This window comes from Scatophagus argus, chromosome 22 (assembly GCF_020382885.2).
Source record: "Scatophagus argus isolate fScaArg1 chromosome 22, fScaArg1.pri, whole genome shotgun sequence".
Taxonomy (NCBI): Eukaryota; Metazoa; Chordata; class Actinopteri; family Scatophagidae; genus Scatophagus; species Scatophagus argus.
In genome coordinates, this window is record NC_058514.1 from 18,059,579 (window position 1) to 18,076,279 (window position 16,701).

Sequence of the window (16,701 nt, forward strand, 5' to 3'; positions counted from 1 at the left end):
CTTATTAACTGTAACTTTAATTTTCAGACACATAACTCTACTCTGAAAAATTTTGGGATGAGCTGCTCTTGCACTTACTCTTTAAATTTGGTTTCAACTATGTTTCCTGCACACAAAGGGAAATGACAGGTATTTGAAATTACAGGAGAGTAGTGTAGAATGTTACTATGACTGATCAGTTCAGACTGAAGTTTGTCAGGGCTACGACAACAAATTATACAAGAAATAAGTCATATCTATCTTGACATGAGCTTTGTGTCTTGGAGCTGTATCATGGATTATGAACTACTTATGTTCTCTTTCACAAGATTACGGTATGTGGATTTAGAATTAGATCAGCGATCTTCAGTGACTGTGTGTTGGCTATATAGGCACTGAATTTGTTTTGTTTTAATGTGAGCCACAAAAACAAGATTTCAGACAAGATCTTATTCCTGTACTGTATTTCTAACTTTAATTTTAACTTTAATTTGTCTGTGCAGCCTTTTCACAATCTCTGTCATCAAAAAATATTGTCATGTCTAATAGTTGTTACAACACAGAGAGCAACAAAAAAACCCTAGCTGTAGAGTCAACATACTTCACTAACCCATTAATCTCTTTATATAGTACACCCTTCTGGGCAGCTGTGTTATTTAGAGAAATACAAACATAAAACAAATAAAATAAACAACATCATAGCACATGCAAGGAAACCATTAAAAAATCCATTAATCGTAGTTAATAGGCAACTGAAGGCTTATAGGCCAGCAAGGTTTATTACACACGGTAATCCATTCGAAAAAAATAACTGTTATTAATACATTGCTGTGATGTACTTCAGTCAACTGAGGTGATGGGCAAGTAGGTCCCCAAAAAATATACATACAATGACAATTCATCAACTTATAAAACACTATGTGTTAATAGTCCTGTCCTAACTTGACAAATATTATGTGTCTTGTTTACAAAGAAAACTAAACATAATGACAAAAATGGAGTAAAAACAAATGTCAAGCAATCAATGTAATGGACACTCCATGCCAACAAATACCAGGAAAAATTGTTACTGTCCAGGCCAGGAGGCTCTGAGGTTGAGAAGAACCAACACATCAGAGGATGCCAAGCAGTACACTCCCAGCTCATGCAATGCAGACTCTGGTGAAGGATCCCCTGAGCCTACCCCATCTCTCGTCTCCTCTGACTCTTTCAGGAGATTCCTTAGCAGAATAGCAGAGCCCACATTAAGGCACAAGATGATACATGCCTCCTTAACACTGTGGAGAGAAAGAGAGAGCAGATGAAAACACCCAAGACAAAAAACTAATCTTAAACGTGGTACCATCGCAGTTATCCCTTACACTCTTCTCTTAATCTTCAATTATTTTTATGATACTCCTCATTTATTGAATGACTAGGTGTTTTGTAGTTTTTTTAGCATATATTCTATAACTGCAGAATGAACGGTTACACACATACACTGTATAAATTTTGCCTTGTGATGGTTCTCTTGATAAACACACTGCACTCTATTTTCATAGCCAGTGATACATCTCTGGTGAAAGATCTCTGGCTAGATCAATCAGAAAGTGCTGTGAAAATACACAACAGCAAAAAAACAAACAAAAAAAAAAAACAGCCCATACACTCATACATGTCCGTTAACTGAGCTTGACAGTTCTTTTTTTGATCTTTGAAACAGCGGATAACAATACAATGTCAACTAAAGGTTTTACAACTAGGAGATATGGTACAACTTAATCATTCATTTAGAGTCGTGTTGTGTCCATCTGGTGAACAGGAATCAAATATTTACCCTCCTCTTACCTTTATGTTTTGTCTCTACCAATTCCTGGGTAGAATATAAAGCTCCATAGCTACTAAATGCTCCATGTTGTTAACTAGCTGAACAAGGAGTATACAGCGGGTTTATCGCAGTGATTTTGTGTTACAGGAAACCAGTCAGAATGTCAGTCTATTTTTGAATAAAACGGTATTAATATTTACCATGTTCTGCTGTAAACAAGTCTCTCCCCACCACCACCTCACACACCTACACACACTTACTGCTTAAAGAAGTTCTCCGGTCTTTTGCAGTAGTGACCAAAGAGAGGAAATAGGTTTCTGGTCATGTCGAACTGAAGCTGAACTGCCCCACCCTCACTGAAATGATTAGACAGGATCACCTGACAGAAAGACAAACAGAAATCTTGAACTTATGTAACTCCATCGCTGGGATACCATCAGCTGTCCAGTTGTAGAAACAAACAAACAAAAAAAGAGTACAAGTAGATCAGTTATGCAGGTGGGCTTTTTTCCTCACCTAGCCATTTTACACATTGTGATAAGTCGTGTAAGGATTTAGATGGTGGGGGAGGCATAGTGGAGGGATGTCACTGAAAATCCAGTGGCACCCTTAAAAAGTGGTGTCTTGCAAACTGAGTATTGTGCATATTTCTAATAAACAATGTCAAAAAATATGGCAAAGGTATGAGTGCACTACAAGTTGTTAATAGTTTGTGACACCGCTGACTAGTAACATACTCAAATGTCAGTTTTCTAAACTCAAAGATCTCAGGCTTAAATTCTGCTCATATTATTCAACAGGAATGATTTCTTATTTTGTAATTATTATTTATGAGCTCAAGTGCTGATAAATCATCTGTCAATCAAATCAGACAATCAAACAGTATGATGAGGTATGTTAATCTCTTACATCCTGGTACAGAAAACTGTCAAGTCTCTCAGCCAGGCCCTGCCAGGCCAGATGGAACAAAGAAAGACTCAGAACCTGATGAAGGTTCAACAATCTGTCCCTCATACAAAGCATCATTGGACATGCTGAGCTGGACAGGGACATGGCGGACTGATCATGCTGGGATGGCAGGGACAACCACCTAAAATAAAAGTAAGAGAGATAAAGACTCAATACATTTTTAAATTAAATTAGAAGCAATTAGACTTGTTTTAAAATGTAAAAACAAACAAAAAAAAAAAATAGAAAAAAACAAAAATGACATAAAAGTACATATAGCTCATTTGGTGTAATCCAAGTCCCTGGAAGCCCTGAGTTCCCAAATTGATTTGAAGATGCTATTTACACCTGATTTTACACTGAAATATTTACTCTAACTACTAAGCTAAATGTGTCAGAATTGAGTGGATGAGCTTGTACCCACATCCATGCACCACAGAGACCAATGACAATTCACCATCTCTGCATACGCCAGTGTTATCTGTTACCTGCAAGCTTCTAACACACAACAAATAAAGTTGAAGTTGTCTGCATAAAGTGCTATGCCTGTACTTAACAAATCTGGGGTTGCAACAATAACCAAATGTGAACTGTTCGTTTAAGGCTTAAAGTTACACATAAATAAGAGAAAAGAAAAAAACTGCTTGAAGTATCAGCCATCTGATGTGTAACCTCTGCAAAGAGTCACTAAACTCAACCTCTCTGCCATGTTTGTGATGATGCATTTTGGAGAATGTTTCATACAAATATTGGACAAACAATATGGATTGCTGTGTGGTTAACTGTACAAACTGAAAAGGCCAGCAAAGGCTTTATTTCTTTAGGCTGCTCAGGAAAGCTGGTCTGAACCACCGCCCTCTCATCCAGACCTACAGAGGACTCATAGAGAGCATCCTCACGGCCGGCATCAGTGTCTGATATGACAACACCACACAGACAGAGAGGAAGGCTCTGAAAAGAGTCATAAAGACTGTGGAGAGGATCATAGGGACAAAACTCCCCTTCATGGACTCTATGTACACACAGCAGAGGGAATCGTCAAAGACTCAGTCCACCCAGCACACTCTCTGCTCAGACACAAACACTGTTCATATAATCTGAGACACAGCAGAGCGGACAGCATCATCACTCACAGAACATGTTTTTTCAATAGCTTTTCCCTTCTGGAGTCAGACTGGTGGCAAAACAAAAACACTGAACATGTGCAATAGTAACCCCATACTACTTCACTCCACCTGGCATGTACAATGAGTTACACTGCGACCCGTGAAACAGATTTTCTTTTATGTCCAATACTCTCAACCGTACAATACTGTGCAATTTCTGCAATAGTATTTTGTCCTTTAGTATATCTATTTAAAATTGTGTATATATACCACCTCTCTGCATAGTGCTTTTTTATTTTTATATCGTCTGTACATTTTTTATACTGTCTTATTTTTATTTATTACATTGTTAAATTTACACCATTAATCAGTCAAGTATTTGAGTTTCTTCATAGGCCACTGTTAGGGTCTATACTAACAGAATATGGAGTTAGGGTGCTAAACTAACATTCTGTTTCATATAGGCTTTGTCACTTAAGACTAATGTTGGTGGAATAAGGGCTACACAGGATATAAAGTAGAAAGTACTGTTCTTGGAGCTGCTTTGATAACATTTATTACTCAAACATAGTTTACCATGTGGTACGCTACTTCAGTACATTTTAAAAACAGTATTATTGGAATCCCAAAAATACATTAACATTTATTATCTGTGGAGATTCTCAGTCATCCAGGTCATATTCACTCAAAGAGTTAAAGCAAGGTGTCTGGACTGTGTAGATAGGCTTGAAGACGTTTTACTGCTAATCCAAGCAGCTTCATCAGTTCTGAAAACTGACTGGTGAGGAACCAATATATACCCCTCGATGGGAGTGACTAAGTGAAATTAACTAAAACAAAGAATCTGATAGTCCTGCAGATTAGTCTATGTGGTTGGACGGACAGTGATTGGCCCCCTGTATCTAACGACTGGCTATCTGGTTCTAATGACTGTGAGAATGTTAATGAGTTCAGGTATGACCGATTAACGACCTATTGTTGTTATGGCTTTCGTGTGAATTGGGGTGAAACTTCCTAGGTATGGATGGGAGGACAGCATTGTAAGTGCAAGAGAGGTGATGTCTAAGTCCACCACCTCTGTTAAGTGAAGGTTTTTCCAACTTAACATAAATGGCTTCCTTGACCCCTCTTTCATACCACTTGTCCTCTCTGTCAACAATGTGGCCATTGTTGTCATCAAAGGAATGTCCTTTTTCCTTAAGGTGTAAGTGGACTGCTGAGTCTTGTCTTGTGGAGGTGGCTCTCCTGTGTTGTGCCATTCTTCTGTGGAGTGGCTGTTTTGTTTCACCAATGTAAAGATCAGAGCATTCTTCACTGCACTGGACTGCATATATGATATTGCTCTGTTTTTCCCTGGGGATTTTGTCCTTGGGATGGACCACTTTCTATCTCAGTGTAATCATGGGTTTGAAGTGGACCGGGATGTCATGGTTGTTGAAAATTCTGTTTAGTTTTTCTGATAATCCTGATACATAAGGAATGACAATGTTGCTCCTCTTCCTGTTATTGTCCTTTTTATTGTTAGTGGGTCTTCTTTTTGTAACTTTGGTGAGTGCCCAGTTTGGGTAGCCACATGTTTTTAATGCTGACTTGAGGTGTTGGTGTTCCTTCATCTGTCCTGCTGAGCTGGTGGGGACTGTCTCAGCTCTTTGATGCAGGGTTCTGATGACTCCCATCTTGTACAGTTTAATTAAAGAGTTTGGTCTAGACCTGCTCAAATTGGAAAGCGTCATGAGATAACTTTTGTTGCGAATTGGCGCTATATAAATAAACGGAATTGAATTGAATTCAATGGTGTTCCAGTGGATGGTGTGAGTCAAACAGTAGGTATTGGTCTGTGTGGGTGGGTTTCCTGTATACTTCCACATTAAGGCTTCTGTCATCCTCAACGTGAACAGTACTTTCCAAGAAGGATAGATTATTTTCACTGGTGTCCTCCTGTGTGAACTTGATGTAGTGGTCCAAGACACTTGACTTGGGTCAAGATTAAGACCCAGGAAGTGAAACGCTTCACAGATCACATCAACTCAGTGGACGACTACATCAAGTTCACACATTAGCAGCGAAACATCTTCAAGCCTGTCTACACAGTCCAGGCGCCTTGCTTTAACTCTTTGAATTAACATTTATTATTGAGAAATTCAGACGATAGAAACTACCACTAACTACCATCTAATGATTTGGTGACACTCCTCCTTGAACCGCCACCTTAACGTGGTGGAGGGGTTTGAGTACCTGAGTGATCCTAGGGGCTATGTTGTCGGGGGCTTAAGCCCCTGGTAGGGTCTCCCAAGGCAAACAGGTTCTAGGTGACAGGTCAGACAAAGAGCGGTTCAGAAGCCCCAGATGAAAGAAAAAACAGCAAGGATGTGTACGTCGCCCGGATTGGCGTTACCGGGGCCTCACCCTGGAGCCAGGCCTGGGGTTGGGGCTCGCAGGCGAGCGTCTGGTGGCCGGGTCTCCGCCCACGGGACCCGGTCGGGTACAGCCCGAAGCGACGTGGGCCCGCTCTCTCGTAGGCCCACCACCCGCGAGAGGGTTCAGAAGGGGCCGGTGCAATGTGGTTTGGGCGGCAGCTGTGGACGGGGATCCCAGCGACCCAAACCCCGGACAAAAACTCTAGCTATGGGGACATGGAATGTCACCTCACTGGGGGGGAAAGAGCCCGAGCTTGTGCAGGAAATTGAGCGGTACCGGCTAGAGATAGTCGGGCTCACTTCCACGCACAGCCTGGGCTCTGGAACCCAACTCCTGGAGAGAGGCTGGACTCTCTTCTACTCTGGAGTTGCCCATGGTGTGAGGCGGCGAGCTGGTGTGGGCTTGCTCATAGCCCCCCAGCTTAGCCGCCATGTGTTGGAGTTCTCCCCGGTGAACGAGAGAGTCGTTTCCCTACGCCTTCAGGTTGGGGATAGGTCTCTCACTGTTGTTTCGGCCTATGGGCCAAACAGCAGTGCAGAGTACCCGGCTTTCTTGGAGTCCCTGGGAAGGGTACTGGAATGTGCTCCGACCGGGGACGCCATAGTTCTACTGGGGGACTTCAATGCCCACGTGGGCGACGACAGTGATACCTGGAGGGGCGTGATTGGGAGGAACGGCCTCCCTGATCTGAATCCGAGTGGTGTTCTGTTGTTGGACTTCTGTGCTAGTCACAGTTTGTCCATAACGAACACTATGTTCAAGCATAAGGATGTCCATCGGTGCACATGGCACCAGGACACCCTGGGCCGGAGGTCAATGATCGACTTTGTGGTTGTGTCATCTGGCCTTCGGCCATATGTCTTGGACACTCGGGTGAAGAGAGGGGCTGAGCTGTCCACCGATCACCACCTGGTGGTGAGTTGGATCCGCTGGTGGAGGAGGAAGCCGGACAGACTTGGCAGACCCAAACGTGTTGTGAGGGTCTGCTGGGAACGTCTGGCGGAACCCTCCGTCAGAGGGGTTTTCAACTCACACCTCCGGGAGAACTTTGACCAGATTCCGAGGGAGGCTGGGGACATTGAGTCCGAGTGGACCATGTTTTCCACCTCCATTGTGGAAGCTGCTGCTCGGAGCTGTGGCCGTAAGGTCTCTGGTGCCTGTCGTGGCGGCAATCCCCGAACCCGGTGGTGGACACCGGAAGTAAGGGATGCCGTCAGGCTGAAGAAGGAGTCCTATCGAGCATGGTTGGCTTGTGGGACTCCTGAGGCAGCTGACGGGTATCGGAGGGCCAAGCGTGCGACAGCCCGAGCGGTTGCGGAAGCAAAAACTCGGGTCTGGGAAGAGTTTGGGGAGGCCATGGAGGAGGACTATTGGTCGGCCTCGAGGAAATTCTGGCAAACCATCCGGCGCCTCAGGAGGGGGAAGCAGTGCCCTGCTAATACTGTTTACAGTGGAAGTGGGGAGCTGCTGACTTCGACTGGGGATATTGTCGGAAGGTGGAAGGAATACTTCGAGGACCTCCTCAATCCTGCTGACGTGTCTTCCGTTATGGAAGCAGAGGCTGAGGACCTTGAGGCGGGTCCATACATTGCCCAAGCTGAAGTCACTGAGGTAGTTGGGAAGCTCCTCGGTGGCAGAGCTCCGGGTGTGGATGAGATTCGTCCTGGGTACCTTAAGGCTCTGGATGTTGTGGGGCTGTCTTGGCTGACACGACTCTGCAACATCGCATGGCAGTCAGGGACAGTGCCCTTGGACTGGCAGACTGGGGTGGTGGTCCCTCTTTTTAAGAAGGGGGACCGGAGGGTGTGCTCCAATTACAGAGGGATCACACTCCTCAGCCTCCCCGGGAAAGTCTATGCCAGGGTACTGGAGAGGAGAATCCGGCCGATAGTCGAACCTCGGATCCAAGAGGAACAATGCGGTTTTCGTCCTGGTCGTGGAACACTGGACCAGCTCTATACCCTCCGCAGGGTGCTTGAGGGTTCATGGGAGTTTGCCCAACCGGTCCACATGTGTTTTGTGGACTTGGAGAAGGCATTTGACCGTGTTCCCCGTGGCATCCTGTGGGAGGTGCTCTGGGAGTATGGGGTCCGGGGTCCTTTGCTAAGGGCTGTGCGGTCTCTGTACTCTCGGAGCAGGAGCTTGGTCCGCATTGCCGGCAGTAAGTCGGACCTGTTCCCAGTGCATACTGGCCTCCGGCAGGGCTGCCCTTTGTCACCGGTCCTGTTCATTATTTTTATGGACAGGATTTCTAGGCGCAGCCAGGGGCCGGAGGGTGTCTGGTTTGGGAACCACAGGATTTCATCTCTGCTTTTTGCGGATGATGTTGTCCTGTTGGCTTCTTCAGGCCAGGACCTTCAGCGTGCGCTGGGGAGGTTCGCAGCCGAGTGCGAAGCAGCTGGGATGAGAATCAGCACCTCTAAATCCGAGGCCATGGTTCTCGACCGGAAAAAGGTGGTCTGTCCCCTTCAGGTTGGAGGAGAGTTCCTGCCTCAAGTGGAGGAGTTTAAGTATCTCGGGGTCTTGTTCACGAGTGAGGGAAGATGGGAGCGTGAGATTGACAGGCGGATTGGTGCAGCGACAGCAGTAATGGGGTCGTTGTACCGGCCCGTCGTGGTGAAGAGAGAGCTGAGCCGCAAGGTGAAGCTCTCAATTTACCAGTCAATCTACGTTCCTACCCTCACCTATGGTCATGAACTTTGGGTCATGACCGAAAGAACGAGATCTCGGATACAAGCGGCTGAAATGAGCTTTCTCCGCAGGGTGGCGGGGCGCTCCCTTAGAGATAGGGTGAGGAGCTCTGTCACCCGGGAGGAGCTCGGAGTAGAGCCGCTGCTCCTCCACATCGAAAGGAGCCAGTTGAGGTGGCTCGGGCATTTGTTCCGAATGCCCCCTGGACGCCTTCCCGGGGAGGTGTTCCGGGCATGCCCCACCGGGAGGAGGCCCCGAGGAAGACCCAGGACACGCTGGAGGGACTATGTCACTCAGCTGGCCTGGGAACGCCTTGGGGTCCACCCGGAGGAGCTGGAGGAAGTGTCTGGGGAGAGGGAAGTCTGGGTATCCCTGCTCAAGCTGCTGCCCCCGCGACCCGGTCCCGGATAAAGCGGAAGAAGATGGATGGATGGATGGATGGATTTGGTGACAGTGTTATACAATGACTATACACAGCCTTGCTATATGCTATGTTTCTACCTAGTCTTGTTAAAAAGCAATTTCATAAAGATACTATATATCCATTTAGATACAAAAAGGAACTAGTACTGGCAGTAATGTGCTGATGGCTGTTCCTTATTAATATTGAAGTCTCAATAAGGAAAAATGTATTGGAAATTGTAGGCTATACTCATTTAACCAAACATTTCAAACAATCATTTTTTTGTTAAATTCGCTCGTATATACAGTGCATCTGGAAAGTATTCACACCGTCTCACTTTTTCCACATTTTGTTATGTTACACAGGGTCTGAATACTTATGTACTGTATATGTTATATTTTTTGTTTATTTTATTTTTAATAAATTTGCCAAAAAAATCACGCAAACCTGTTTCACATTGTCATTATGGGGTATTTTGTGTAGAACTTTGAGTGAAAAAATGAATTTAATCCATTCTGAAACAAGACTGTAACATAACAAAATGTGCAAAAAGCGAAGAGGTGTGAATACTTTCTGGATGCACTGTAGTAGATATTTGTCCTCATCAACAGGCTAACGTCTCACCTGTCTTGACAGTATGGTTTAGCTTTTTCTGTGATTTCTCTCATGGTCCATTCCAGGAGTCGTCCCATCATGTCTCCTTTAAGTCGATCCAGCAAAGCCAACAGACCTTCAAATACAGAGCCCTCCAGAGAAGCCAGTCGACCAAGTTCCTTCACTCCTAGGCCTCCAAGTACTACTTCTTCACCAAGTGAAACTGCTTCCTGCTGAAGCTGCAGGAAAAACTGAAGAAAGAATGAAGGAACTGGTAAACATATAACTGTAAGTGAGAAGACAGAACCAAAACTGTCACCCTCTTCTGGCTGTCCTTTGTCAGCTCAGTGCAATTTGTTCTCACATGAAAGCTATAGGGCTATATATTTTTATGGCACAGAATACAAATACAACACAACAATACACAGCTCATTTCCTGTATGACTTAAACAATATGCAAAACTTTCTGAATCATAAGACACAACTCTTAGAATTTCAGCTTTATCTCATTTAAAGTTGTTGAAAAGCAGTTAGGAAACCTGCAAAATAGACCGTTTTTCAATGCTGGTGTGTGAAGAGAGGCATGAGTCCTACCTCATGCTCTCTCTCTGGGGTGTTAACTTTTCTTCAACTGTTAGTGGACAGAAAACTGGCTCTATATGCTATTAAAACGTATGCTGCGGCCATTTCATCCTGTCATGAGGGCTTGGGGAAGAGAACTTTTTTTGTGCATCCAGTGGTGAAGCATTTTTTGAAGGAAGTCCAAAGATAGTGGCTTGTCATGCACTCATTGGCTACTCAGTGGAATTCGCCTCTGGTTTTACATGGTTTGGGGAATTCCCCATTTGAGCCAACCTCAGCAACCTCAGCAAAAAGAGCAAATGACTTGTGTGTGCCCTTGATCTCTCCATTTTGTCTTATTATCAGAGATGATCTGAGCTCAGCCACCTTGAGACTGAATCCTGCATTCATGCCCAATGTCATAAACAGCTCTTTCAGATCCAGGGTTATTTCTTTGGAAGGTCCCCCTCACAACGATGAGAAGGGGGAAACGTCACATCTTTGTCCAGTGTGCACGCTGTCTCATTACATAGTGTGCACAGCAGTTTTCAGACAGATACAGCACCTGCTCGTGCATTACAAAGAGTGTTCCTAAAAAACAACCTCTCACGAAACAGCGTATGTTGAACTGGCTGACCGAAACTATCACACAAGTGTATGTCTACACCTGAGAGGGGCCCCGCCTGGGATTCGTGCTCTATCTCTTTGGCAGCTCTTCTCAGAAGAATGACAGTGCAGGACATATACACAGCAGCTTTGGGGTCATTTCCATGCCCCTTTATCAGGTTTTATCTATGAGATATGTCGGTCTTCAGCAACTTTCACCAAACGTGCTTGACAGGCAGTGACAGTTGTCAGCTCTGCCTCATGTTCACACAGCCATACTGATGAAATGTGGAACATGCGCTGCATGCTGCCTTATTTCTTCATTATAGTTTTCTACTGTGTGTGGTCATAGTATCCATACCTTGAACATTCTACCAGTCCATGTTATATACCCCCTCACCCTGTTGTGTGTAGGCCTAATTTATCATTCTTGCATGAGTGAGATGTGATGCTCTCACGCTTCCCTCTTTTTCCACTGGGCTTACAACCTAGAAGTGTTCAAGTTCCCTGTTTCACAAGCTCTCTTAGTGTTTGGTCTAGTAAGTGAACAAAATAAATTCCAAGTATGTCAATAGACTAAATATCTTACAGTTCTTTTCCTTGCTAAATAAAAATACAAAACAATGGCCTTGTTAGCTCATGGTAAAACATACTTCATTCAAACAAGACGTAGAAAAAATACAACTCACCAAATCATCTAATAATAATTATCATAAAATCCAATAATTCAGGATTATAGGCAAACAAGATAGTGAGCAGCAGTTGGTAGTTACTCTGGTAATATGCCGTTCCCATACAAATGTTTCGGAACTACTTTCAAATCATGGCCAAACTTTCCAAGTTGACCGTTTAACTAACCTACTATCGGAACTACGACGTTATTAAAAATAAACTGTTCCCTACAGTGTATTAAGACAGGATTCCAGTTTAGCAACATGTCAGTCAGCTGAGTCCTCAGAACAAGGGATAAGTATATTCTCATGTCTTAATTACAGTTTGCTGTCTCATTTCCATGTATCTGACATCCCACATTTCTGTGTTCCTTAAGAGTGGTTAAAGCTACAGAAATTATTTGGATTGTAATATCGCATTTTTTACTTGCATGCATCAAATTCCCTTTTTTTTCATTTTAATCCATGAAGCTCCCTGCAATGGACTCCATGCCGGTCTTTGCAGGCTCACATTTCAGCTTTGTCTAAAAGCAAACATCAAGACGGATGGAGAGGAAGTGGTACTCCTCCAAATCAGCTGAATCCCAGAGGGCCTGGATAAACAGTCTATTGGCATACAAAAGGGCCCTTTGTGAAGCCAGAACTGCCTATTATTCAACATTAATAGAGCAAAACAAGAACAACCCACGTTTTCTCTTTAACACTGTAGCCAGGCTGACAAAGAGTCACAGCTCTGTTGAGCCTTGTATTCCTGCAGCTCTTAGTAGTGAAGACTTCATGAGTTTCTTCATCAATAAAATCAATAACATTAGAGAAAAAAATCAATAAAGATCTCCCCAGAATAGTCGATATAGTGCCATCTCTAGAAACCTCTTTTAATCCTACTCCATCTCTGGACAGTTTCCTGCCCATAGACCTCCCTGAGCTGACCTCCAGCATTAACAAATCTAACCCAACTACATGTCTCTTAGACCCCATCCCAACTAAGCTCCTCAAGGACGTCTTTCCCTTGATTGACGTTTCCTTCTTAGATCAGATCAACTTATCCTTAACAACAGTTTATGTACCACAGGTGTTTAAACCCACTGTTATCAGACCTTTGCTTAAAAAACCTTCACTTGACCCAGACATCTTAGCAAACTACAGGCCGATATCCAACCCCCCGTTTTTGTCTAAAATACTTGAAAGAGTGGTTGCAAATCAGTTAATTGATCACCTACACAGGAACAGTCTCTTTGACATGTTTCAGTCTGGTTTCAGAGCACATCACAGCACAGAAACAGCACTGGTTAAAGTTACAAATGAAATCCTCCTCATGACATCAGACCGCAGGCTTGTCTCCATACTCGTTCTACTGGATCTCAGTGCCGCTTTCGACACAGTAGATCACAACATTTTATTACACTGATTAGAACATGAGACTAGGATCACAGGGACTATGCTGGTTTAAATCATATTTAACAGATAGATTTCACTTTGTTCACGTTAATAATGTTTCCTCTTCATATATAAGGGTTAGCCTCGGTGTTCCACAAGGTTGAGTGCTTGGGCCGATCCTGTTCACCTTATACACGAATATTATTGAGAAACATGGCATAAACTTTCATTGTTATGCTGATGACACCCAGCTTATCATTAAAGCCTGAAGAAAGAGAGCCGTTAGCCAGACTGCAGGCATGTCTTAAGGACATAAAGACTGGATGACCTCCAAATTTTTTATTATTAAACTCAGACAAAATTGAGATCATTGTTCTAGGCCCCAAACATCTTAGAACTAGAATAGCTGATAATATTCTCTCTCTGGACGGCATTACTTTGGCCCCCAGTACGACTGCGAGGAACCTCGGCGTTATCTTCGATCAGGACATGTCATTTACCCATCACATTAAACAGATCTCCTGATCAGACCGCTTTCTAAAAGGATTATAAAAGGATTATCTCTTATCTCTCTTATCTCTTAAATACAGTGCATCCGGAAAGTATTTACACCGCTCACTTTTTCCACATTTTGTTATTTTACAGTTTCATTCCAAAATAGGTGAAATTTATTTTTTCCCTTAGAATTCTACACAAAATACCTCATAATGACAAAGTGAAACAAGTTTGCTTGAATCTTTTGCAAATTTATTAAAAATGAACTTGTATTCACACCCTTTGCCATGACACTCAAAATTGAGCTCAGGTGCATCCTGTTTCCATTGATCATCCTTCAGAGGTCTCTACAACTTGAGTTGAGTCCACCTGTGGTAAATTCAGTTGATTGGGCATGATTTGGAAAAGCACACACCTGTCTATATAAGCCCTCACAGTTGACAGTGCATGTCAGAGCACAAACCAAGCCATGAAGTCAATGGAATTTTCTGTAGACCACAGAGACAGGATTGTGTCGAGGCGCAGACCTGGGGAAGGGTACAGAAAGATTTTTAAAGGTCCCAAAGAACACAGTGGCCTCCATAGTCCGTAAGTGGAAGAAGTTTGGAACCACCAGGACTCTTCCTAGAGCTGGTCGCCCAACTAATTTGAGTGATCGGGGGAGATTCAAGGAATCAAGGAACTTTATTGTCATACCAGCTCATATTAACACGTTTATGGTATGAAATTAGGACTCAGGTCCCAGGAGCAGTAAGTAGACTATAAGAATACAAAAATATAAAAATATAAAGTACGAGGTAAACAAAAAGTTGAATAAAATAGAAATATAAGCTAAATAAAAAATAGAATGTAAAAGAATACAAAACTAGACATTTTAAATAAGCTAAACAATTAAATAAAGAAGGTTTTAGCATACAGCAGCATAAATATGCATGTGCAAGTGTGTGCACGTATGAGGTAGTCCAGAAAGTGGTCCAGAAAGTAGTCCTTAATATTGCACTTGTGGAAAGGCCTTGGTCAGGGAGGTGACCAAGAACCCAATGGTCACTCGCTCTGTGGAGAGGGGAGAACCCTCAAGAAGGACAACCATTTCTGCAGCACTCCACCAATCAGGCCTGTATGGTAGAATGGCCAGACGGAAGCCACTCCTCAGTAAAATGCAGATGAAAGCCTGCCTGGAGCTTGCTAAAACGCACCTGAAGGACTCTCTTAACCCTATGGAGCATCTCTGGAGAGATCTGAAAATGGCTATGCACCAACGCTCCCCATCCAACCTGATGGAGCTTGACAGATTCTACATTGAAGAGTGGGAGAAACTACCCCAAAATAAGTGTGCCAAGTTTATAGGATCATACTCAAAAAGACTTGAGGCTTTCCGGATGCACTGTATATTCTTTTGACAACATGGACATAAATTTGAGGTTGATATCCGATAACAATAACATGAACAGAACATGAATGAACTTTTAAAAACACAGCAACTTTCCCAATAAACCTGAACACAATATAGCTGACCTGAATGTTTATGACAAAGTGGATATATAATAATTTTTTATACAAGCTAAAATGTGCTTTTAATTCATTGCCTTGCCATCTGTCTCTAATCCATCTCTTTCTAATTTCCCCCGCTTCCAAAATGTTTGTGCACTTGGATCCAATTTTTCATACAGATGCACATATGTGCAAGTTTTCATAAATCAAACTCTTCTGTTGGACACGGTGTAAACATCATTCAAGCCCTGTTTTGTATGTTTGAAACATTTATAAATGAATCTCCATGTCAGGAATGTGTGTAGATGAGAAAATCTCAGTGAAATTATCATTCATATGAAAAGAAGTGACACAGGTGGGAACTGTAAATAAAACAAACAGATTCAATTAACTCTACACACCACATTGTCTCCCCAGTCTCCCAGGATGGCACAAATGTAGTTGACAGCATTAAGAATGGCACAATAACGGGTACCCAGCGGGCAGCGAGACTCTTCCTTCATCACCTGTAAGGAAAAAAGCAATATCAACCACCTCAGCTTCACTCATTTATCTCTCAACCTTTTCTCTTTAAAAATTGAAACTGATTTCAGAGACAAAAAATCTAAAGGCAATAACACATTTAGCAAAATTGGAAACAATACAACATAACGACTGACATGATGATGTTAACTGTTATTCTTTAGTAAGACTGTGTCAAAACTGTGTTACATTCAGTAAGGTTAGATAGATAGATAGATAGATACTTATAGATACTCATTACAGTTACTGAGTTTTCCCGAAGGGTAGTGAATGTCACAGTTGCTAGCAAGTGTGTATGTGAGCTCTGAAGAGACCATGAAGCCTGTCAGTCACCCCAGTTAACCGTGTCATCTGTGTGACACAGCATGCCTGTGACCGGCAGAATGTTAGAGAGAGCACTGTTGTTTTTCCTGTTGGTTTTTAAGGGCATGTGACAGTCTACGAGTGAAAGAGCCAAAGCTAAATGCAGAGGTTACATTACACGAAAAACAAGCTTATTGTTTTGGCTTTTACTGCACACAGTTGCCTGTGTTACACTGTGAAAGCTGTTAAACCTGCTAAGCAGAGGTGCACTGATTGCAATTTTCTTGCCCAATGCCTTTTTTTCTGATTTAGATTTTCTTTCTAAGAACTATAATGTACAGCATATAAACAGAAATCTACTTTTCTTCAATGCAAAATCTAACTTTCATAATAAAATAAATTATTACACAATTTCCTCTCAAAATAAAGCACCTGGAAAGAGCTACAAATAACAATTAACTGAAAATGAGCTGTACACCCAACTTTATCTGGCATATTTTACTTTACCAAACAAAAGCAGGTGCAAAAGACTTTCATTACAAAACAATTATCAGTTACTTATATAATTTTAGAGTATGCTTATAAATTCACCTGGAGTGAGGTAATTTATAGGATGCAAACAGTGGTGAAACAAAGCACAGGAGCTCTGCTTGGTCTTGACAAGTCATAGCATTTTACTCTGCGGACAGTTTTGTATCACTGACCACTCTTCACCACACACTCCTTATG

General features: G+C 42.9%; 1 protein-coding gene across 2 annotated transcripts in view; it reads right to left on the reverse strand.

The window, feature by feature from the left end:
- Positions 1 to 431: 431 nt before the first annotated feature.
- The window catches only part of rint1 (RAD50 interactor 1), a 35,815-nt gene continuing 19,545 nt past the window's right edge, over positions 432 to 16,701 (reverse strand). For both annotated transcript variants that reach the window (XM_046378544.1, XM_046378542.1), the window contains 5 exons: positions 15,549 to 15,653; positions 9,977 to 10,197; positions 2,696 to 2,876; positions 2,047 to 2,165; positions 432 to 1,256 (listed from right to left, as the gene is read on the reverse strand). In XM_046378544.1, the coding sequence (XP_046234500.1) occupies positions 1,046 to 1,256; positions 2,047 to 2,165; positions 2,696 to 2,876; positions 9,977 to 10,197; positions 15,549 to 15,653 (837 nt within the window). In that variant the 3' untranslated portion in view covers positions 432 to 1,045. The remainder of the gene's footprint in view (positions 1,257 to 2,046; positions 2,166 to 2,695; positions 2,877 to 9,976; positions 10,198 to 15,548; positions 15,654 to 16,701) is intronic.